The sequence below is a fragment of the Quercus robur genome, chromosome 4 (genome assembly GCF_932294415.1).
Source record: "Quercus robur chromosome 4, dhQueRobu3.1, whole genome shotgun sequence".
Taxonomy (NCBI): domain Eukaryota; kingdom Viridiplantae; phylum Streptophyta; class Magnoliopsida; order Fagales; family Fagaceae; genus Quercus; species Quercus robur.
The window spans coordinates 32,725,891-32,750,939 of NC_065537.1; the positions used below are offsets into that span (position 1 = coordinate 32,725,891).

General features: G+C 35.6%; 1 protein-coding gene across 1 annotated transcript; it reads left to right on the top strand.

The window, feature by feature from the left end:
- The first annotated feature begins 7,148 nt into the window (after positions 1-7,148).
- Positions 7,149-14,411, top strand: LOC126721149 (disease resistance protein RPM1-like). The gene is made up of 2 exons (XM_050424170.1): positions 7,149-9,976; positions 14,168-14,411. The coding sequence occupies exon 1, from the start codon at positions 7,342-7,344 to the stop codon at positions 9,940-9,942; it is 2,601 nt and encodes an 866-aa protein (XP_050280127.1). The 5' UTR covers positions 7,149-7,341; the 3' UTR covers positions 9,943-9,976; positions 14,168-14,411.
- Positions 14,412-25,049: the final 10,638 nt, after the last annotated feature.

Genomic DNA, 25,049 nt, shown 5'->3' on the forward strand with positions numbered 1-25,049 from the left:
CTTCAGGATCGTTTTTCCCTTAAAACGATGGTATCTTCATTTTTTATGTTTCCTTGGTTTCTGTTAGTCCCATCTTGCCATCTCGGATCTCTTCGAAAATCTCTACCACACATTTCTCCCCTTGGCACGAACCTGCCCTGATGGTTCAATGAAGCTTGATCCTTTTCATCTTCGAACTCATCCTCATGGTCATCATCTCATTAGAATCATCCATGCATGCATGCCTTTCTTGCCATCTAGCATTAGGGGCTCTTTGGGGGCGCTCCTTACGCAAAGTAGGAATAACAGTGTCTTGCCTATCCATCCGATCCCGAATCTCATTAAATGCCACATTCATGTGCTCAAATTGTTGTTGCATAGCCTGCAACATGAAGGACGACTCCTCCCCTCCTTCCCTATTTGATGTTTCGCTCTTGGAAGACATACTTTTGAAACTATAGAAAAATGTTAGAAATAATTCCTCACAACACTCCCTCACATGGTTGCACTCAAATTATGTCACTCACACTTGTGTTTCACTCTTAAATTGGCTTTTTCCCAATATTAGTCTCACACTCTCTTGCCTTTTTCTACTTGTAGCTTCCACTTTTCAGTTCTTCATTAAACTAAAAAACTTGATCAAGAAATTCAACTTGTAGTATTTAAACTAATACCGATGGCAAGAAAATATTACAAAAACAATAAATCAAAGGAAGAGGACAAAAGAAAACAATATTTTGGTCTGAGAGAACTGAAACTACAAACAATATTTTTTTTTTCTGCTTTCTATTTCTTTTTTGAAATTTCTTTTTTTTCACTTTTTTTTTTTTACCTTTTTTTTTTGGGAGCTTGGTGTACAATTTTAACCTAGTGCACGTCACAAAATAAGAACAAGAAACAAAGAACACAAAAGGATCAAGATAGGATGATAACAGGAAACAAAAGATAAAGGGATAGTAAAACTGATTTTAGAACTTGTGCTCTGATACCAAATGATGCGAACCTCAACTGACACGCTTTAAAACCCAAAAAATAATATTGGAATACTTGCCCAAGAAAGCTAAAATTCAAATTTTGATAGAAACCCTGACCTAACGTTTAAAAATGAAACACGAACCAAAGGTATAAGTAATAGACCTCAACCCAATGATTATAATTGAATCACGAACTGAAGATATAAAATTTGAACGCCATAAGGAAGAATCCCTGATAAGTTCACAGTTCTTGAAGAACCAAAAGAAGAGCAAAGCCTCACCTTTTTTTTTTTTTTATTCAATAAATTCGCTATTACAATGAGTGCATGCTGTTTATAAGACATGACTGAAAATAAGAAAATATAAAAAACATACTAAATAATAAAAGCCTAAATTATAAAGTTGATTTGGTCTGAAATTAGTAGCTCCAAAATTGGAAAATAGCTAAAATACATTCTAAATAAAAGAAGCCTAAAATTAAGGTAGATTTGGCCTGAAATTAGCAGCTCTAGAATAGGAAAATTATCTATTAATTGATATAGAGTTGGAAAGTCAATTAGCCATTAATTCACACCATAAATCATGCCCAATTAAGTCAGATCAGCCTTTAGTAGTTTGGATTAAATTTATTACGCCTTCATTTTCTTTTAGACCAAGCTTGGATTTTCCTATGTTAGGATTAGCTCAAATCTCTTGAATCAGCCCATTAAGTGCTTCTTTGATCTTCTTGGATCTTGCTCTAGTTATAATAGGCTCAACCAGAACATGCAATGGATCCTTTAATGCTTGTTGATTCTCATTAGGTCGTTATTATAGCATTGCATTACCACCAAATGCTTATCAAAGCTCCATGGTTCATTCAAGAGGACCCTATTAGCTCCACCCTTGTTGTAAAAAACGAACAAAACTTTGAGATTACCCATGTTGTGATCCTAAAAGCCATTACGTGATCGCCAAAGAGGGGTGAAGGTTTTTGCAATGAAATCGATGTTTAAGGCACGCTTAGTAAGGAAATGTGAAGCAATTAAGTGTTCTTCCGAGCTAAACTCCTCATCTAGGCAGGACCCGAGCCCTTCTTTGTCAGATAGTGTAAGATAATCCCATATTTTTGTAAGATCATCCATTAGGAAAAAAGAGTTTGTGGAGGTAGAGGACAAAAGAGAAGAAAAATTTGATAGAAGGATAGGACAAACAAACTATTTCCCAACACCTGTGGAAAAAAACCCAACAAGCCAGAAAAATAACCTTGTTATTTCCTGGAAGAAAAAAACTACGTTCAAAGGAAGGGATTGCAATTCTATTGCCTAAGAGAAGCTAGAGAGAACTTTTTCAGCGACAAAGAAACATTACCCTCTATAGCTTTGCTGCACTTATTATGCTTTAAAAAAAAAATCAAAAACATGTTTTCATAACTATAATTTGACACACCTAATTTGCATTACTATATATATTTTTATATTCCTTAGATATTATCATTCAATTATATCAAACCATACAATAAACATCATAATATACATATATTTACCGTGCAAATCTAGACAATACTTAATGTGGTATGTGACAAGTTGTTATTAGTGGGTAAAAAAGTAATAATAATGTTGGGTCTAAATTAAAATTAGTAACAGCTTACCACATGGGATTTATTATGAAAATATTATAGATGTAACATTACTCTTACTTTTATTAAACCCAAATTTTTGTGATTATCAAGTCATAGCGTTTAGCATTTTTATTAAGGTGATTAAAATGAGATAGTTTAGTATATAAATCTTCTTTTGCAAATATATATAGTGATGTACGTGTGATAATGTTGCAAATATTTGCACCATTTTATATTCGAGAAGTGTTACTTCTAAAATATTTTCACAACAAATTATAGGTAAAAAGTTGTTATTAGTACTAATATATATATATATATATATATATATATATTAATAGGCAAAACTTAGAGAAGGTTCAATTAGAATTTCAAACTAGAGTCTAATTTTGCGCTATGTGTCCTAAATTATTTATTTTTAGAGAGAATTTTATTTCCTAATTTTATAATCAAATGTGGGATCACATTATAAATATCTATCTAAATGAATTATTGAGTACAAAAATCAAATAGTCTACAATAAATGATTTGTAAAAAAAAAAAAAAAAAGTGCTTCACAATAACAAAAATTAAGAAGTAATAAAAAAATAAAATAAAAATAAATAAATAAGGGCTGTTTACATTTTATACCTAATAATACAAGATTTTTTAAAGAGTTAATAGAATATAAGAATGACTATCAATTATCTATATATATATATATATATATATATATATATATATATATATATATATATAACCGAAGCCTCTGCTAGCTCCACAATTTTCCATGTCACCTTTTTTTTTTTTAATTCTTTTTGATGTTTTATTATATTAGAATTTATCCATTTATTCCCCCCCCCCCTCAATCAGCTTTCACGTCACCATTTTTTTTTTTTTAATTCTTCTTAACGTTTTTGATGTTTTATTATATTAGAATTTATCCATTTAATCCCCCCCGCCCCCTCAGCTTTCACGTCACCCTTTTTTTATTTTATTTTTTATTTTAATTCTTCTTAACGTTTTTGATGTTTTATTATATTATAAGTTATCCATTTAATCACCCCCCTCAGCTTTCACGTCAACTCTTTTCTTTTCTTTTCTTTTTTTTTTTTTTTTTTTTAATTCTTCTTAATGTTTTATTAGTATTATATTATATTAGAATTATCAATTTAGAACCCTAATCCAAGTTACAACTCTTTCTTTAGCCTTCATGTCTAAACCCTACAACCTCTCTGTTTTCTAATATACATTGGCACGCCAAAACTCGATCCTCCCACCGCCACCGCCACCATGGATCACTGCCACTGCATTGATTTCTCTTTGCCTCTCCATCGTCGCTCAATCTAGCCCATCATGTTTTATTTTGAGGTAATTAAAACATTTTTTTTACTCTCCTTAATTTCTATATATTGCTCTCTCTTTATCCGCTTCAATTGTTCATGGAATTTTGTTAGTTTGTGGTTGTGGGTTGCTATGGATTTAAGTTTTTTTGTTTTTGTTTTCATGGAATTTTGTTGGTTTGTGGTTGGGGGTTGCTCTGGATTTAATTTTTTTTTTTTTTTTTTTTTTTTTTTTTCTTTGCAGATTTCCACACTTTCTTCTTCTTACTTTGTTGTCAAATCTATGGCAAAGAAGAATCATGAAATTTTTGTAATTAGATTTTCTTTTTCCCTTTTTTTTGTATGCAATTTTTATTGGATTTTTGGTTTCTTGGGATTCTTTTATTTGGTTTTAATTCTGGGTTTGTTTTAGTTAATATATAGTATTTTTCTCATCTTCATTTTACATTGGTTTGGATTTTCTTTTTCCCTTTTTTTAATTATGCAATTTTTATTGGATTTTTGTTTCCTAGGATTCTTCTATTTGATTTCAATTTTGGGTTTGTTTTGGTTTGATATATAGTGTTACTGTCGTCTTCATTTACATTGGTTTTCCCTTTTTATAAATTATTATAATCGCTGGGTTGTCTTATATGATAGCCTACGGAATGTTATGTTAGGGCTACCGCTATTTTGGATTCTTTGGGATTTTTTTTTTGAAGGTTGGGGTTGGTTAGTATAGTTGTTTGAGAGTTATATAACTCATTTATATATGATTATGCAAGATGGGCATGGTATTAGATATTATAAATTTGAGGTAGAGATTCAGAGAGAGGGTTAAGAGAGACTTAACAAATAGCAAGCTTTAACAAATACCTCTATCCTTATGCAAAATCAAAAGGCATATTACATATTTTTAATCTGTTGACTTCATAACCGAAAAATACATAGGTACCTACAAAAACCTCATTTTATGTTTTCAATTTTTAGGCACAAAGGAGCTTGCACAGGCCTTGAGAGAAAAAACAATCCTTGGTTATATTGATGCTGGTGTTGCTGTAACATGGTACTCTCTTTTCTTTTTAAAATTCTCTCTTTTCATTAAGTTTTTTTTTTCTTACCCGTACACAAACCGTTTGATAAAATTTGTAAGTGATTTTTTGTTGTTGTTCTAGAAGTCATAATACATGGAGAGTGGTAAGGAGGAAGATAAGTAGGGAATGTGATGCTATGTTGTTGATTTAATCAAGGTGAGATGTATTTGTTGGCCTTATTTTCTCAATGTCATTTTTTGTGTGATGTAAAAACATGACTGTCATTTTTTTATGCTTTTTCAATTGAACCAGAATGAATTTTTTTCTCCAACTTAAATGAATGACTGACTTTTATGTACTGCACCTATTCTTTGAACTTGCTTTCAAGTTTCATATGATTATATTCTTTAAGAAAACATGTACATACTCCAAATTAAAAGGTAGACTCTAACTATTTGTATTAAAAATTTGTTGTTTTTTTCCTCTTGGAATATACTTTTAAATCCTTTATGAGATTTTGTGTTACCAATATTTGCTATAGCTCAATTTGTTGTATAATTTATAGTGGTGGAACTACTGAGTGTGTATTTTGGTTTCTACAATGAAAATGGTTGGTTTGAGATCTCTAAATGTGACAAGACTTATTTGCAAAGTTTTGTTTAATGGTGGGGAGCAGAATTTTGTGTTGGGTAGGAAACATAGGCAACCACAAAATTTCAGAGGGTGGTTAGAGATGATCACCCGGAATGGAAGTGGTGGCTGGATGGTATGGATGATATAATATATTAAGTAAATGTTTTGAGTTGTTGTGAGAGTGAATATTATTTTTTCACTTTAACATTAGAGAAATCGATGCATCAATAATAAAATTTATATATTTATTTTATTAATATATTTCATTCTATTTTTCTCCTCAAAATTTTGATAGAGATGGTAGTAGCTTCAAAGCATACACAAGTAATTTATTCATATTATTTTTTTCCTATACACAAGTAATTGTTTTAACCAATTCAGTTGATTGTACTAGTTGCGGTGGAGGTTGGCTATTATGGTCAAATCGAAACCAAAGGCATGTGGATGAAACTTTGAAGTTAGTAGTGGATTTGGTGCAAACAACCTGTACACTTGCTGTGGAATATATGGAAGTTTAGAGAAATAATCAGTCTAGATAGCCTGTTGAAGGGTGTACATGGCCTCTATGGATTTGGGGCTTCAAGTAGTAGAGATAGAGTGTGAATTTAATAGTCTAGTAGATGAAGTAAAGTCAGCTGGACCTACCAATTTGAGCATTGGCCACATCCTTAATGATGTTAGACTACTTGGTAGTTGGTTCTTCTATTAGGAATATATTTTTCTCTTATGGCTTTCCTTGAACAAATGGACCAACAGAAAAGATAGCATTTGAAGCAAAGAACTGGCTGGGTTTGCTAGACAATGATGTATTGGATGGGGGAGCATCCCCCATGTATTAAGACTCTACTAAACAGTAATGTACCTGCTCATTGAAAAAAAAAAACCCAAATGTATTTGTAGCATTTTTCAGTGGAATTTCTTGCTTCCTTTCGGCATTTTTAATATAGTGATACTCCATAAAATTTTAAATCAATTTTTTTTTTCTATTAAAAGTTGTGCTATTACCCCGATCCATTAAAAATCACTACTCATGTTTTAGTTTTAAAGTTGTAATATCTATTGGACAATATAGTATTTTGTGTTTAAATGCATTAATATTGTTCTTTTTTTAGAATAAAAAAATTGTCATATTTGAATGATATCTTGAATAATCACTAACTATATATAGTATATTATTAATGTCATCTCTTATTTATAAGCATTTCATTTAATTATATAAGTTATTCCAACTAAAATAAAATGAAATGAAGATTTGAAATAATATTTTAAACTACCATAAATAAATATTCGAAATAAACTAAAATTAATAAAATTTTCTTTTTAAAATCTTATTTTTAATAGTTTTTCCGTGCATCGCACGGATTAACGACTAGTATTTAAGTATACCCAAGCATATGCATAAGTTTACAAGTTAATATGAATATTAATAGCAAATAAAAACCTGATAGTATTTTTTTTTTTTGATAACCATAAAAACCTGTTAGTAAGAATTTGCGGTGAATATATTGTTTACATTAGCATCTTTTTATATTCCCGTTACTGTTTTTGTATCTTTTGGACAATGTAATATATATATATATATATATATATATATATATTTATTAATCCGAAGGAACCCTATATCTGAGGATCTTCGTTCGCTTTACTCTTTATTTTCTCCCTTTTCCCAAAAAAATTTTATTTTGTTCGAATCTAATTCTAAAGAGCTTCCAAAAAAAAAAATCTAAAGATCTATAGATCCAAATCCAGTGAATCAATATCTGCTTCTCTTCGATCGTCTTTGTCACCTTGAATCTTAGAATTCAAGAAAGAGAAGCTACAGAATGGCAGCCTCTGCAGTAGCTGCAGTCACCGCAGTTATAACTCTACTTGATAAGGTGCTACAGTTCGTCAAGAATAGGTCTGATGGCTATAGTGCTAACATTGAAGATGTAAAGCGTTTGTTTTGTACGTTGATAGCTTACCTGACCGACACAGAAGGAGTAGAAGCTACGGAAGGTTTGATGGATCGAGTGGATCAAGTGAGGGATGTAGCAAATGAGACTAAAGATGCAATTACAGAGTTCATGTATCATGTTCCTGAGCACTGCCATGATTATTGGTTCACCAAAACCTGTCATGATGTTGCTCACTTTTTTAAGGACTTTGTTCCATTACATCAATTTTCCTCACGGATGAAAGCTATCAAAAGAAAACTTAAGGCCATCGATGAGTTGGATCGACTTCGCGTTGGTACCTTTGGAGCTACTTCAAGTTCAAGTGCTGGAAAGGTCCCTTTAAGGACTTATTCTTTTTCCAGAAATGATCACCTTCTTGTGGGTATTGAGGAGAATAAAAAGGCACTTCTGAGTCTTGTTTGCCGTGAAGAATCAAAGGACATGGTAATTTCAGTAATCGGAGATGCTGGCTCAGGTAAAACCGCTCTTATTCGTGAAGTCTATCAAATGATTAAAGGAAATTTTAATTGCAATGCTTGGGTTTCCGTCCTATCCTCTTGTGAGGGCTTGATAGAGAATCTTTGTGAGGAATTGTGTTTATCTGTTGGACCCGCAAATAAAATGAAGAGGTTGCACTCTTATTTACAGCCACAAAGTTACCTCCTTGTTTTTGATGGTATTTGGACCGAAGATGAGTTGGGTTGCATTAAAAATGTAGTTCCTGATAACAATCTAGGTGGTAGAATACTTATCTCCACCCGTAATCGCAATTTAGCTTCTTATCGTGCAAGATCTAGGGATTGTTCCTATGATCTTAAACTCTTAACAGAGTTTGGGTCTTGGCAGCTCTTTTGTAACAAGACCTTCGGGGCTACTGGCTGCCCAAATTTCTTGGTTGATTGTTCTGAGAAAATTGTGAAAAGATGTGAAGGGTCGCCGCATGTAATTGTTGCAGTTTCCGACTTCTTGTCAAATAAGCCACATACTCTGATGGAGTTCATGAATGTCCATGATAGCCTTAAGTATGAACCAGGAGATCATGTCGGTCATTCCTGCTATTCAATTTTATCTACGAGTTATTACCGTTTGTCATCCATTCTTAAGTATTGTTTCTTGTCCTTTCGTTTTTTCCCTGAGGATTACTCTATCCCAAGTGAAGAACTGGTTTGGCTGTGGATAGGTGATGAGAAAATCGAGCAAAAACGAGGTAAAACTCTGATGCAGGTGGGGTATGAGTACTTAGAGAAGCTAGTTCAGATGAGCTTGGTTCAAGTAATCACAAGGGATTTTGATGGGCGTGTAAAAAGTTGTCGAGTTTCTAATCTTGCAAGAGGTTTCATCATTTCCAAGTCTGAGAAGGATGACTCCTTTACTGTTCTCAGACCTCCACACACTAGTTTGGATGGTGGGAAGCCTCGCCAATTATCTCTCCAGAATTGCTCCCTCTCTATGTTACAAAACAAAGATTTATCTTATGTTCGTACATTATCTGTGTTTGGGGGAGGCGATTCATCTGAATCTATACCCAAAAGCCTTTTTTACAACTTCAGGTATTTGTCGGCTCTATTTTTGGAAAATGTAGCTTTGCATTGTTTTCCTAAAAAAGTTTTCCAACTCACCCTTCTAACGCACCTAAGGCTGAGGAATACCAGGATAAAGTCAGTTCCAAAATCTATTAAGAAGCTTCAGAATTTAAGGATTTTCACACTTGAAGAATCTCTTGTCACCAGTTTGCCCAGGGAGATCATTCAACTTCGCAGCTTGCTCCGTTTGTCTGTTGGTTGCCAAGGCATAAATGATGTTGCTGTAGGAGTGGAAGTGTTTCTAAGAAGTGGGTGTTTTACATCATTACAAATCCTGTCACTTATCAAGGCAAACTACAAAAACAAGAGCATTGTAAAAGAGTTGGGGAACTTGACTAATCTGACTGAACTTAGGATCACAGAACTCAAGAAAGAAGATGGAAAAGATTTTTGTGCATCCATTGAGATGATGGAACATCTTTCTTCTTTGGATGTGAACTCGGCAAGCAATGAGGAGTATCTTGATTTGGGCTATGTAATGAAGCTTCCTAAGCTGCTTAAAAATCTATATCTCGGAGGGAGGTTGGAGGAAATTCCAGCATGGATTTGCAGACTTGATAGTTTGTTAAAACTAATTTTGAAAGGATCAAAACTGCAAACGAATCCACTTGAGGCCCTTCAGGTTTTGCCTTCTTTGGAAGTGCTCCATCTACATGATGCTTACAATGGTCAGGTGCTGAAATTTAGTGCTAAATCATTTTTGGAATTGAGGGTGTTAGAAATTGAAAATTGCAGTCAATTAGACATTGTTGTGATTCCAGGAAGAGCAATGCCTAAACTTCAGAAGCTGATTGTAAAAAACTGTGGCCTTACCAGGGTTCACATAACGAAGAAAATGCACAGCCAGCTGGAGGAAGTGCTTGTTCCACCAGGCCTTCTATGTTTCCCTGTTGCAATTAACTGAAAATAAGAAACATTGTGGTTGAAGCACATCTGTGGTAAGGTTTCAAATTTCAATGTACAAAATTATTATTGTTATTTATCCCTGTAGCATGCTGCCATAATTGCACATCCATTTTTTTGGATTTTTTAATCAGATACACATACACATACATGCGTGTATATATATATATATATATATATATATATAGAGTTGGCGTTCAAACAAGATGGATTGAAGAAATTTGTCAAATATTTTAGTGAAGCTATAGCCTACAATTATCAATATCATATATTTGAAGCAAAGATCAAGCTCCAGTCACATTACCAAAAAATGACTCTTATATTAGAATGTGGGATAACTGTGAATAGACTTTAAAATCACAATCTCCACTACACACAATTCTCCATTTAAGTTGAATTTGACTTTATTTGGATTTGATCAACTAGGAAGTGCATTTCATGCAATCTTCTAGATTAGCATTTTCAACTATTCCTGAATCTTACTGCTTCATAATTTCTTCTATTCAATATAGAATAGAAGTTTAGTATATGTAGGATGGTGTTATTATTTGAATCTGTAAGCTAATTTAGAAGTGAAATTCCCCAATGTGTGTAGGGTCGAAATTATCTTATTTGGTTTTGATTTTTTGACAAGTGGATTTTGAGGATATTTGATGCTAATAAATCAGCCCAAATAAGTTCTTGATTCCACTGGATTGTTAGTAGTGATGAAGTTCAAAACCTAGTTGATCTGGACAGGATTGGGCGATGCTTTGTTTGTAGTTTGGGATAGGAAGGATTGGTACACATGGGTCTTCCCACACTATACAGTCAATTCCATCACCAATTTTCAAGCATGCTCCTTTTTGTAGTAGGTATTTAACTACCAGAATTACTTTCCACTACCATGAGCTCCTTGAGGTACTTTAGTCGCCCTGAAGGATGTGCCTCTCAAGTATTTAAATTTGAGCATTTTCACCCATGGTTTGTCTTTCCCAAGTTGCTCACCTTTGCTATTAGTGCTTTGTTTATATCTTCCATTAGGCAAAACCCCAAGCCTCCCACTACTTTAGATTTACACAAGGAATTCCTAAGATTTGAGGTATACATGCTTTTTGTCCCCTGCCCACCTGCACAAAAAGTCTCAAAGCAATCCATTCATTTTAGAGCTAACAGAATTTTGAAAATAGAGAGAAGATGTAATATAAATTGTTGAGGCTACTGCCATTGTCCTTAAAAGACAATTTCCTGCTCGTTGGGATAGCACTTGTCCCTTTGATCCTTGGATTTAACTTTAAATCTTTTCCACAACTTCATTGAGAGTGTGGTTCCTTGACTTGTTATGACATTAGGGAAGGCCAAGCAAATTGATTAAAATGGTGCTTTTCTGGGGTTAAGATGGGAAGCAAATCTCTGTGGCTTTCGAGGAATTGACATTTTTGCTAAAAATCATATGCCTTTGCCATTAACAGAATGACTCGATGATTATTGAAATTCCTCTATGGATTATGGTTTCTGTCCGCCTTAGCAAAGATTAGAAGATCGTTAGGGAATTTTAATGATTACACTATTGGAAGGCTCATTCCAGAAAGAAAGAAAAGGACTAGCTTTGAAAGCTAGGGTGTAGGGAACTACGGATTTTATAATGTTAATTGAATAGAAAGAGAGAGAGACAATGGGGGCTTGATGCATCCAACTGATGACCAAGCTTGATTCTCAATCAGGTATTGACTTGATTTATCTCGGTGTGTTCTTTATCTAAATAACCTTTCGGAGCTAATAATGGGTTATAACCACAAAATCTATTGCAAGTGATTAAAATTTTAAGTGATAGTGGCTTAGGATTTAGATTGGCAAAATACTAGGCGTTGATAAAATGTTAAGCTTTTTGTGAAGCTATGTCAATCTTGTGAGATAAGCTTGGTGAAAACCAAAGTGACAACATTGTATGTTTTGGATGTCATATAAACAACTTTGGTTTGACAGTGGAGAGTACTAAACATGGTGGTGTTGACTTGTCATATGAATTCATAAATCTTGCTTGAATTTGACTTTTATTTGGATTTGATCTGTTGGTAAAGACTATTCTGTGTACATTAGAATTTGATAGAGAACCTTAATGTGTCACCCTGTAATTATACTCTTTTGATGACATCATTAGGTGGTGAAATTAATTCTGTTAGTATTATACCTATGATGTTTCTATTATTCATATTTGAATCAAAACTTGATCGATTGTGGAGTCCAGCCTTGTCCATAGGGTAATAATAATATATGTCAGTCTGTTAGTCACTGGTGTCATCTGACCTTTACAGATCACAGATCACCACAACAGTCACCCATTGACCCAAAAAATTCCTGCTACCATCAGCTAAAAAAAACCCGGGTTTGGAACACCCGCAACCACACATGCAGATCAGACCCACAAGAAGTCAGTCCCACCGTCAGCCTCCATCACCAACCTGCAAATCCAATCACTGATCCTATACTGAGTTGTCTTCAAGTACCTGAAATATTGGTATAGTCTCACGGGTTTCATACCAAAGGCTGTACAGAGGTATTAAAGAAGACCTGATTCATTGATCCGTGTCCCACAACTTGGAGTTTTCTTAAAAATATATACATACAGCCCAATGCGTATCATTCCCAGAAGCCAACTTGTAAAGCCACTACATTAGTTTGAAGATGTGGAAGACAGAGCAAGTCTGTGGCCAGTCCCAGTGACACCTCCACTCTGCATGTTCAGGTTCAATTATCAATTTTTTGCTGAGATTTTTCCTTTTAGCGCACAATGGTGGCAGTCCAACCACCTATTTTTGTTATGGATTTTCAAATGTTGGATATTTGAGGTGGAACAGTTCTTTGCACAAATGCATTTATCAAATGACAAACAAAAGATGTGGTTTGCCAAAACAAGAGTTGTTGGGAGAGCTTTAGAGTACTGGAATCATCATGAGAGCCTTCACTTTAGATGCCATTGGTCTCAAATTACTTGGGAAAGAATGAAAGAAGATCTTTGTATTGAATATTTCCCACAGTATTTTCACAAGGATCTGCAGCAACCTTCTCATGGAAATTTACAGGATCAAAAAACAAGTATGAGGCAGTGCAACAATGCTCAGCTCACTCATGAAGTATCTACCATACGTCATGATTTAGAAGATCTAATGCAAAAGGTTCAAGAATTGTCTTTTCAAATGAACCAAGAGGAGACTCAACGTGATTCAATTGGGGTATCAAAAATGACAAGTCACAATGAAATTACAGATTCCCACATAGAAGACAATGTTTGTAATGGAATCATGGTAATGAAGGGAGATCAATTACCACAAGACCCTGATGTTGACAAAGAAGTAGAAGCTTCTATACTTGGAAGAATCATCCATGGTGCATGCAGATCTTCAGTTTGATAAAGTCGAAAAGGTTGATGTTCCAATTCCACTAATTGAGTTTGTGATTCCAGAAAAGTTTAGTGAGGTGGAATACAAGGTTTATCTATTTTCAATGCTTCCAAAGAAGACTCAGCAAGTTTTATGTGTAAGAGTTTTCATACTTAAACGCTTTAAAACTTGAGGTCGAGTTTTCTCCAACCGAGGGAGTATGATGCAGGGGCAAAAAATAACTTATTTTAGAATTTGCATTTTCAGATTTTTGTATTTATCTCATAGGAAATTGGATAACTGAAGACTTTTATTTGTATAGAAATTAGATTTGCGATTAGATAGTGATTAGTATTTGAGTTCAATTAAGATTAGTTTTGGTATGTTGTTATCTTTATCTCTTTGATTTCTAGTTCTAGCTCTATATAAGAGACTGGTTTATTTGTACTGGAAGATAGACCTGATTAATGAAATTCAGATTGGATATTATTGCTAGAAACAGAGTAGGATTGGCAAATTTATTATAGCCGGATTCGAGGCCAGCTGGCTCTCCTGTGATTGGAAATTTATTGTAGCAAATGTTTGACCATGAATTGTTTGAATACGTCTCTCTCTCTCTCTATATATATCACTTTAGTTGACAATTGGACTTCGACATTTGAAAGATAATTATTTTGTTTGCAAGTATTCATGTATTCGCTATTTGAAAGAAGTTCTTCTATTTGTCCTTATTACACATTAACTTATTTTACTCAATGTTATAAAAAGAAGGAAAAATACTTACTGTTAGCTTGGTTTGTCCTGTTGGGTGTTATGTATTTTGTTACTAAGTTGTTGAGCTCACCTCTTCCTATTTTAATAATGCAGATTGAGATTTAAAGCTCTGGGGGGAGAATTGACATAACCTTATATTCATGGAGTCCAGGCTGGATTATTAGTTATTTATGCAATGCTTGGAACTTTTCATATTTGGAGACCTTTTGTCATTAGAGATTTCTATTTTGTTATTATGTTCTTTTCTATACGGAATTGCTAAGATTACTTGTATTTTTGAGATTTTATTGTGGAGATACTTTGAACTTGATTCTTAACAAGGTTTGGCTTTGCCTAATATATTTGTGTTGGAATAATTTTTATAGGTACTACAGGTAGCTTCAGAGCCTTGTCTTTACAAGAGGCTTTCAGTTTGAATCGCTAGATTGTCAATCTCCTTCAATTGTTTATCCATTGATTCCATTCTACGATGGACTTTTAGTTTTCTGTTGAGAATGAGAGAATGAAAGGTAGGTGTGATGGGTGGGGAGTGGCAATGTTGGAATAATATAGATTGGTCAATTTTGTGGTGGTGGAGAAAGATTGGGAAAGGTGAAAAGGATTTGGACCCAAATCGTGAAGGGATATGGGGTTCTCAAGGAGTGCAACCTCTATAGCTTATGGAACTTCTGCCTCTATGTCAGTGACTTCAGAAATTTTTGCAATAAACACATTCAGTAATAACTCCTATTCCAGTATTAGATAAACTTAATTCATTTAAACATCATTTTGAAACAAACATGCAGTAGTCAAGTGGGCTGAGAAACCCTTGCCCACCTATAAATTATTTGAACAAGCTTAGTAAAACACCATATCATCTCTACCTTTTCCCTCCCCCGTTTCTGGTCGCCTGACTTTGTCATTCTAAATAGGAAGAAATTAAAAAGAAAAGAAAAAAAGAGTGATGGTCCAATTGGGTTCAACTCCGCTGGTCAATAATGGATATAGATGGCAGTGTGGCACAGAACCATTATCCTTCTACTGCGTGTAGCGGGTGGTAGTTATTCTAATAAGCTGCCTAAGTCTTTCTTCTTCTTCATCATTTTTTTTTTCCTTTTGCTAACTGCTGCCTGAGTCAATTGGTCAGGAATATATTAGCCCCTATATCCCAAGAAAACAGAGGCACCCAGGTCAATGCCCTACAATTGAATGATAAAAATTAAAAGCTATAGTCTTTACATAAGTTATGCATGTACTCTTTTCAGCTGAGCCAACCAAGAACGGTCTATGCAATGTGCTTGCAGTGCCAACAAAACCTAGACTATTGAAATATACTAGTCAATGTCTCGCACGATGCGGATATTTTATATTTTTATTTTGAAATAATTTCTAAGTATTCTTTATTGCCCTATAGCACTCATTTTATGTTCAATTATATTATTCATATCGAGGAAACAAAAAAAAAAACCAAAAATTATTACGAATATACATAATAAAGAATACGCCAATACCAAATTCTTTCATAGAATGGCTAATTCTAACAGAAAAAAATAATGGTATTGAAAGCCTAATGGTCAATGGTACCTTGTCTTGTAACCAGGGTATGATTGTAGACTGCATTACCCATTTCTTCATGAATTTGTATTCTGAGCACCAGGTTGTTTAGCCTTTTCCAGATGTGTTAGTTTTTCTAATGATATCCAGTGTTAATGCGGACTGGTTAGAGAGACCTTTTGAAGAGGCTGAAATCTTTGATGTTGTTCAGAGTTTTCATGGTGATAAATCTCCTGGTCCAGATGGATTCCCTATGGCTTTTTTCCAAACTTGCTAGGGGATTGTCAAGCCTGATCTTATGGCTGTATTTCACCACTTTTTTTGCTAAAGGTCAGTTTGAGAAAAGCTTAAATGCTACTTTTATTACTCTCATCCCTAAAAAACAAGCAGCAAATGAGATTAGGGATTTTCGGCCCATTAGTCTTGTTGGGGGGGTCTATAAAATTATTACTATAAAGTCTTGGCAAACCGTCTTCGCATGATTATGGGGGATATAATCTTAGCATCTCAGAATGCTTTTGTGAGGGATAGACAAATCCTTGACCCTGTTCTTATTGCTAATGAATGTCTTGATAGTAGATTGAAGTCTGGGGTGCTGGGGCTGATTTATAAACTGGATGTTGAGAAGGCTTTTGACCATGTAGTACTTTCTTTCAATATGCTTTCATTTCTTGTGATTTCTTGGATTGTGCAATCACTCAACTATTGTCGCAAAACAATGTGATAGGACTTGCTTCATTCTCACAACACCAAAATTAGAAAGGAATTTCTTGAGCCAAACAGCTTCTTTTGCTGTTTCACAAGTAGCAACATATTCAACTTTCATGCTGGAGTCGGCAATACAAGATTGCTTAAAACTCCTCCAATTCATCTTTAACACCATGATTGATGTGACTCTAATGGATTTAGACATTACCAAACAAGGCGTAGGGGAGACGTTTTCTGAATACAAGACCAGATGGAAGAACAAGGCATCTAGAATGCTCAATAGGCCAAATGAGAAAGACCAAATCAACATGATCATCAAGAACTTGCTTCTGGTTTATAATAGTAGGCTTTTGTCATCACCTATAAGTTCATGTGGAGAATTATGTGATTGTGGGACAAGAATTGAAGATGCTCTCAATAATAAACAATTGGAAAAAGGGGAAAGCAAGCCTCCAACCAAGAAGACATAAGGAGGGAAAACCACCACTAAAGCACCCAATCCTGTTAATGTAAGAACTATCATACCCCAACCAACATTGGCCTAACCAAAGAAAGCTCATCGAGAATTCTCCGACCTAGGAATGACCCTCACCCAAGCATATGAAAAACTATCCTCCAAAGGATTCATTAAGCCTTTAGGCCCTACACCCATGCCTAATCCCTTACCTCCCTTTTGGAACCTCAATGAATATTGCCACTATCACCAAAAGTCTGGCCATAAAATTGACAATTGCTTCTGCCTAAAACACGAGATACAAGACCTCATAGACAATGGAACCCTCCCAAATCCCAACATCATCACTAAACCCAACATTAGAAAAAACCCTTTGCCCGATTACCATAGGGCTCCCCCTCCATATCAAAATTGGGTGCAAATAGATGAAGTTGAATGGGATTGCTTGAAGTTGATAGAGACCACAAATGTCAATGTCAATGCCGAAGAAGTTCAAGGGATATGGTACGGAGAAGATGAGGCCTTGAAGGAGGAGGTAGCGGGGAATACTTTCCAAAAGAGTGACGGAATTGAAGAAAAGGGTTTTTGAGGACAATGTAGCAAATATCACTAGGAGTGGGAAGCACTACAAGCCATCCTTTTTGAAAAAAGGATCATCTTGGTAGGGATCTAGGGGAAGGGTCCAAGCCTATAGAACCTAGGGGAAAAGAAGATAAAGAAGAAGGGGATAGGGTCTTGATGCAATTGAAGAAGATCCAAGCTCATGTGTTTGTATGAGGCTTGCTCATGGCCTTTCAAAAGCATTGTAAGGCTCTCTTGGACGCATTGAATGGAAAAAAAAGTACTTATAGAAACTACAGCACAAGAAGTTTTTTCTCTTATGGGGGAAGGTCTCTCAAGCCCTCTTCTTGCTTTTTCCGATGAAGATCTCCCTCCTGAAGGAGCTACTCACACTAGGCCGTTGCAAATCACCATTGAATGCATGGGTGCCAAAGTCCCAATGGTTTTTATTGACAATGGATCAGCCTTGAATGTTTGTCCTTTTAGGACCGCCTTTATTGTTAGCCTAGACATGGAGACCATCATTCCTTTTCCCTTGACTATAAGGGCATATGACAACACTTCAAGAAAGGTCATGGGTACTTTCAAGGCTCTTTATAAGATTGGGCCGATGGAAACCATTATGGATTTTTATGTCATGGACATCACTCCAAATTACAACCTTCTCTTGGGAAGGGCTTGGCTTCACCCTAATAGGGCAATCCCTTCCTCACTACACCAAAAGATGAAAATCCCATAGAAAGGAGGGATTGCTATAGTGTTTGGAGATGGTGAGATCCTAGCACTAGTCTGTGGAGTTGAGGAAGGAGGGAGTGAACTTCAAATGAGTGGTTTTGAGTTCGTGAATATGGCTGACTATGGATTGAAGGATGAAAAGTATGCTATAGATTTTTCCTATATTGTAGCCATGAGGTGATTGCAATGATTTACATGCCTGGTATGGGCCTTGGAAAGGAAGGAAAAGGGGTAGTTAAGTTCACCAATATCAAGACTTAAGTGACCAAGAAGGGTCTAGGATTCCTTGAAGGCTACGACAGAATCAAGAAAAACCATGGCACTTTCAAAGGGAATATCATGAAAGAAGGAGGAGACTTCCTTTATTGTGGCTTCCCCGAACCTTGGGTAGGTAAAGATGGAAGTGTGTATCTAGGTTGGGAAATGTTCTTTAATGAAAAACTCACTTTTAAGGAGAAGCCTACCATAGTGATCAAAGAAGTGCAAGACGAGGTTGATTGGGTGAACTACATGGATGTTGAAGCAATGAAGACCATGATGAAGATGAGTGGGGATGTGTTCACCATCACCGATGAAGAGCCAAGTGATCCTTCCAAGCTCATCATGCCTATCATAGGGCTCATTAATAATTGGACTTGTGTTGGGTTTTCTAAAAACATGGGGAAAAAGTTTTGTAATGCAAGTCCCAATGTACTTTTCAATATTTTCAATAAGATGGATTCTGATTTGGCTTACTTTGATGTGTCCCATAATATTGAAATTCTACACTTAAATAATTCAAATGAATTTGAAAATGAAATTAATAAACAATTGGAAAAGAAAATTGAACCTATGGAACTAACTTTTGAAATTATTAATTTGGACAATGATGAAAATCCACACTTAATTAAAATTGGCTCAACTTTAAATGAAAAAGAAAAGAAGGATCTTCAAGAACTCCTCATGGAATTTCAAGAGGTGTTTGCATGGTCCTATGAAGATATGCCTGGAATTGATCTTCAGATAGCCCAACATCACATTGATACTCATGACCATATGGGGCCTGTCAAGTAAAAATTGAGAAGAATGAGGGCCGAATGGCTTTTAAGATCAAAGAGGAAGTCACTAAGCAACTAAAGGTAGGGTTCATTAAACCCGTAAGCCAAGCCGAATGGATAGCCAATGTCGTGCTTGTGCCTAAGAAGAATGGAAAGGTAAGAATGTGTGTGGATTTTAGAGACTTTGGTTTTTTGGGATACATCCAAATCAAGATGGCTCCTAAAGATATGACCAAAGCCACTTTCACTACTGAATGAGGAATCTATTGTTACACAGTAATGCTATTTGACCTCAAGAATGCTAGGACAATTTATCAAAGGATGGCTACGGCCTTGCTACATGATATGATGCATAATAAGGTAGAAGTGTATGTCGACAAAATGATAGTGAAATCCAAAGATAGAGAAAGCCACACCACGAACTTGAGGAAGTTCTTGAGAGGATTAAAAGATATAGATTGAGATTAAACCAACAAAAATGCACCTTTGGAGTAACCGCGGGAGAGTTGTTAAGGTTCCTAATAAGTGATAGAGGGATAGAAGTTGACTCATCCAAGATCAAAGCCATATTGGAGATGCCTCCACCCAAGAGTGAGAAAGAGATTAGGGGTTTCTTAGGTCAACTAAAATACATTAGTCGATTCATTGCCAAGCTCACTTCCCCTTGTGAGCCCATCTTCAAACTCCTAAGGAAGAATGAACCACACATATGGAACGATGAGTGCCAAAAAGCATTTGAAGTTATCAAGAAATATCTCCTCCACCCACCTATGCTAGTGCCTCCACAGCATGGAAAACCCTTACTTCTATACCCCTCCATCATAGGGGATGTGGTTGGAAGTTTGCTTGCACAAGAAGATGATGAGAATAATGAAAGAGCCATATATTACTTGAGCAAAATATTCCATGATTACGAGACTAGGTACACTCCCATAGAAAAGTCATGCTTTGCAATTGTTTGAGCTGTACAGAAGTTGGGACACATTGTTTTACTATTCCAAATATGGGTGGTGACAAGAATGGACCCATTGAAGTACCTCTTTGAGAAGCCCGTTTTGTGTGGAAGATTGTCAAGATGGTTGATTTTATTGGCAGAATTTGATTCGAAGTAGGTGGCTAGAAAAACTATCAAGGGAAGCATCATTGGGGTTTCAGAAGCATAAGAAAGGAAAGTTTTTTGCAATAATGGCTGAGGTTTGGAATGAATCTCACATTGCCTGGGAGCCGTTCTATACCCCATTTTTTCCACTATATAAAGCCTTACATGGTACATTTTCAAAACACAAAAAAATTCCACGAGAAAAACCTAAGATTCACTAGAAAATAGAGAATCAAAAGGGATTTTTTCACAAACATCCTCAAGTCATCAGAATAGGTCAAGACTAGTACCATTATGAAGATTATCAAATTACCTTTCCAACAACTATTCATGGGTCAAAATCGGAGTTAAAACGGTTAAGATATCTAGAAAATCATGAAAAACACGTAGATGCGCTTCCCGAGATCATAAATTTTGATCTAACCGTTGGATTTTCAATGTCTTTAGTATTCTGGAAACTAGACATCCAGATCTTTTTAGGGACACAAAGATTAGCTCAATATGAGTCTAGGAAGAACTTCAAATACACATTAGAAATTGGACCAAGAAAAGGCCGAAATTGCTAATGTCAGCAAGGTGGCCGGTGGCCATTCAAGGTGTGCCAGCTGCCGGAGAGTCACTTTTATAGTATAAATATCCCTAAAACCCTCATTTTGTAAAAAAAAAAAAAAAAGAAGAAGAGTTTTGGGTAGTTTTCCTAGGCAGATTCTCTCTTCTCTCTCTAATTTCTCTCCCAAACACCTTAGATTCTCCTCTTTTTTCTACAATCATCAAGGTAGTTGTTGACATCTACCAGTTGTCTATGTCGACCACCCATCGCGTCGATGCTCACGGGCTTCTTTACGTAAGTGAAGTCACCACCAATCATTGGGTTTTTTCTAAGGTGTGATTGGTCACCTAACTCTGTTTGATTTTATTATCGATCCTAGGTTATGAAAAATGACATTTTTCCTATTCTAATTTGGATGGGCAAAAAATCTTGATTCTTGAGTTTAGAAGTCTAGTTACATATGGGGAAGGTGTTAGGCACCCCACAACGCCTATCCAAAGATAGTCCTTTGTTTTTGTAAAATTGCAATTTAAGGATATTGGCAATTGAAAACAAGTTATTGGCATTAGCTTTTGGGGCTTTGAATGTGTTAGCCTTTGAGGTTTGGTTTTGGAATAGGTGTGGTCCTAATCGATGCTTTAATTTACACAACGAAAATCCGGCAGTATTTTGCCTTAATTTTGTGGCGAAAATTTAACAGCGCTTTGCCTCAGATGTGTCATAGCATGCCAAATGCTATTCTCACCAAGCTTTTAACGTGAGAATACAACAGTGGGGATGCCCCATTTTCTTGGAAAAAATTCGGCAAAGTTTCGTGTTTAGTGCGTTATGGCACATTGGCAGGGTTTTGCATCTGTGTATATGGCGCGTATCAATATGCTCGCACCGTGACTAGCCAAAGCCCTCCAAAGTGTTAAATGTGTTGATACGTGTCGCATACATAGGGAAACCAATATCACCTGGTGACATGGATCAAGACAATCACACCTCAATGATCGTGTTAGAATTAATGCCCTAAATCCTATTGTATGCCATGTATGACATTATGTTCTATGTGATAAACTTGTTTTATTATTATCTAAAATAATGGTAGCATGAATGTTTGGACATTATCATATAGCTCTTGAGATGCATAGTATGTGATTTATGTGATTTAGTCACAGAAGATATAAATCACAAGTTCGTTGTAAACTCAAAATCTTAGTTCGTAGTCGGTGATGAAATTGGGCATTTCATTTGCGAAGACTATAACATGTCAATTAAGATGATTTGTCTTGATTATGGAAGTTGAGACTTCTAGTTGATATGTTGATATATTTTAAGTATATAAAATATATTGAACTGGACCACTGTGAGATATATTATTCTATTGACGATTATCAAATGAATAATAAATCTCACGACTTCTCATTTACATAAACTCTTAATCCTGAGGGAATAGTGAACCCAATCATGAAATGTAGGTTGTTTTAATATATCAGGAGTGAGATCTAGACAAATGGTCAAAACCTCACTATGTTGGGCAACCACGCGTAATGTTAAATGAACACATATTCTCAAGATAGAATTTGTAGTCTCTTTATAAAGATATAAAATATTCCCTTGAGATAAGTTTAATGAGTTTGGTTATTCAGAGTGTTAGGCCTAACCACTTTAATAAAGAGTTACTAAAGTTTATATTTATGAAATTAGATTTCATAAAATATATATGAATTACTTAAAGGATTAAACTGGGTACTCAAGGATCAAGATGTAGTAATCTTCAAAGTGACTGTTATACATTATGACTTTGTATTACTATGAGTATTTTCATGAAGGGGTTAAATGTTTAATAAAGTCTTGGGATATAATTTATTAATAAGGCCTAGAGTGCAATTATATTTATATAGTGGTATTAAATATAATTAATAGTAACTTTGGGCTTGTCAAGAGTTGATAGATAAGTCCAAAGCCCATTGGAGCTAGAGCTTTATTTATCCCTTTTGGTCCTACTCCAAGTCACACTCTAAAACCCAATTGGGCTGGCCCAAAAGGCTAACCCAATTAGATAATCAGTTATTTATTTAATAAGAGTTATTAAATAAAGTAACTGCCAAGTGCAGTAAATATATGTAATTAAAAAAGAGAGAGAATCAGAATTCTTCTCAAGGGAGACACTTGGGTATTCTCTTGAAAGATCACATATAGAACTGATTGAGAGACCACATATCTTGGGCACATTGTGGAATTGGAGTGAAGATTGAAAGGCATCTCAAGTCCAATCTTCATGTGTTTTGAGTTTCACTACATCAAGGTACACTCTCTCATTCTTTGTTTCCAAAACTCAGATATTACATGCTATCTCACATGAATGAAGTAGATCTGTTCATATTCCGCTTCACGTTTTTGTTTGAGATACAAAAAATATTATTCCATGTGTTTTCCCAACAGATCGTGCACACAATATAGCACGAATATGCACCTACGACAATTGCCTTGAGCATATACCCATACTACAAGGTCAAGAGCTCTCATAACTGGAGAGGGTCGCTTACATAGCCATGAGAGTCCATCATACAAAGTGCACAATCACCCATACACATGCAGGCAGATATATATATATATATACATGAGTCATACACAATGCTATCACGCAGAGTGAGAAAGTAAACCAGACATTGCCAACATTCCAAGGGTATGACCCAGCAAGGTACAGGAAATATAAAACATACATTGCCATACCCAGTAAACCCAACCCAAGCAAGGAGTAGGAAAAGTAAAAGGGGGTACATGGAGGGGGACCCTAATACATGCTTTAGAGAAGAGGCTTAGAGAGAGGGAAAGAAAAGACTACTTTAGAAGGGCTAGGCCCCCTAATCTACTGAATATTGCCCTTTGTGGGCTTGCATCCTCTTGCTTACATCCTTGCCATTTTTGCTTGCACCTAGGAGGTCATGCCCTTACTCTAAGCATCCTCGCTCCATTTGTGTACGTGCAAAGACAAAAGAAACAAGCTAGTAGACAAGCAAAGAAACAAACAAAAGAGATAGGGAGAGCATGCAAAGAGCATACTACCAAAGAAAGGCAAACGGGGGTAAACAAAGTATGCTAAGCATAAAAGAGCAAATAAACATATTATCAAAGAAAATGGGGTGTCCTAGGAGGACAAATGTAGGTTTGGATTGAGTGTTTATAGCTCCATTGGCTTGGAGTATGGATGACACACATACTAATGCATGAACAAGTAGGGAAGCATGCAAAGATGCAAAGTAGCAAAGAAAGCCAAACGGGTGGCGCAAAGCAAGCAAGGCAAGCATATCAACTTCACCCAGAGCAGAGAAAGGTGTATATCAAGCACACTAACACCACAGAGGTATATCTCACAAGTAGTCACACCCAAACAAACCCTAGGAGGGACAGATGTGACCACACAAGCAGAAGCTCATGAAAGGCACAAAGCATTGAAATGCAAAGGAAATGATTCAAATCCTTTGATATAGGCCTAAGTATGCAGATGTAAGCCTAGACCATAGGATCTAGATCTACATCCCACTGGAAGGGCCAAAAAGCAGGAAAGAGAGATATCAAGGGAGAAAAGGGCTAAAGTAGCACATGGCATAGCAACCAACATAGATTTGAGCACACAAGCATGGCACGGAGCACATAAACGCATAGATCTAAGCATGAAGACTTAGATCCAACCACAAACATGTAGATCTAAGCAAAAACATAGCAAAGAACACATAAGCATGTAGATCTAAGCATAAGCATGGCAAGGAGCCTAAAAACATATGGATCTAATCACAAACATGAAATTTAGACATATCCTAGCCCAAGAAGGCTAGGCCAACAACATCAAAGCGATAAATCATGAGAAAAAGCAAGTAGACATGCTAGAAAAAGCAATAAAGAAAAAGGGGTGTGGATTGTTGCTAAAAAACTACATCCACACCCCTAAACCTCAAATCCAAGATATGGAACTAAGAAGAGGAAGATTAGGTGCAAGAACACTACCTTGAAGATTGTAGAGAAAAGATATGATCTAAGGTATTTGGAGGTGTTTTGATGTGTTTGAGGGAGAAATTAGTGAGAGAAGAGAGAGAATATGCCCAAAAACTACCCAGAATTCGTTTGGTTTTGTTTTGTGTTTTTTGGGCAAAATGAGGGTTCAGGGGTCATTTATAGTGAAAAAATGACCCTTCAGCTTCCAGCATACATTGTAGGGCTGCCCGCCATGTTGCTAACATCAGTAATTCTAGCCTTTTCCTGGTTCAACTTCAGGTGCGTATTTGAAGGCCTTCCTGGACTCGGATTGAGCT

Excerpts from the sequence above, each read along its gene's own strand:
- LOC126721149 (XM_050424170.1), top strand. The coding sequence starts at position 7,342 with ATGGCAGCCTCTGCAGTAGCTGCAGTCACCGCAGTTATAACTCTACTT.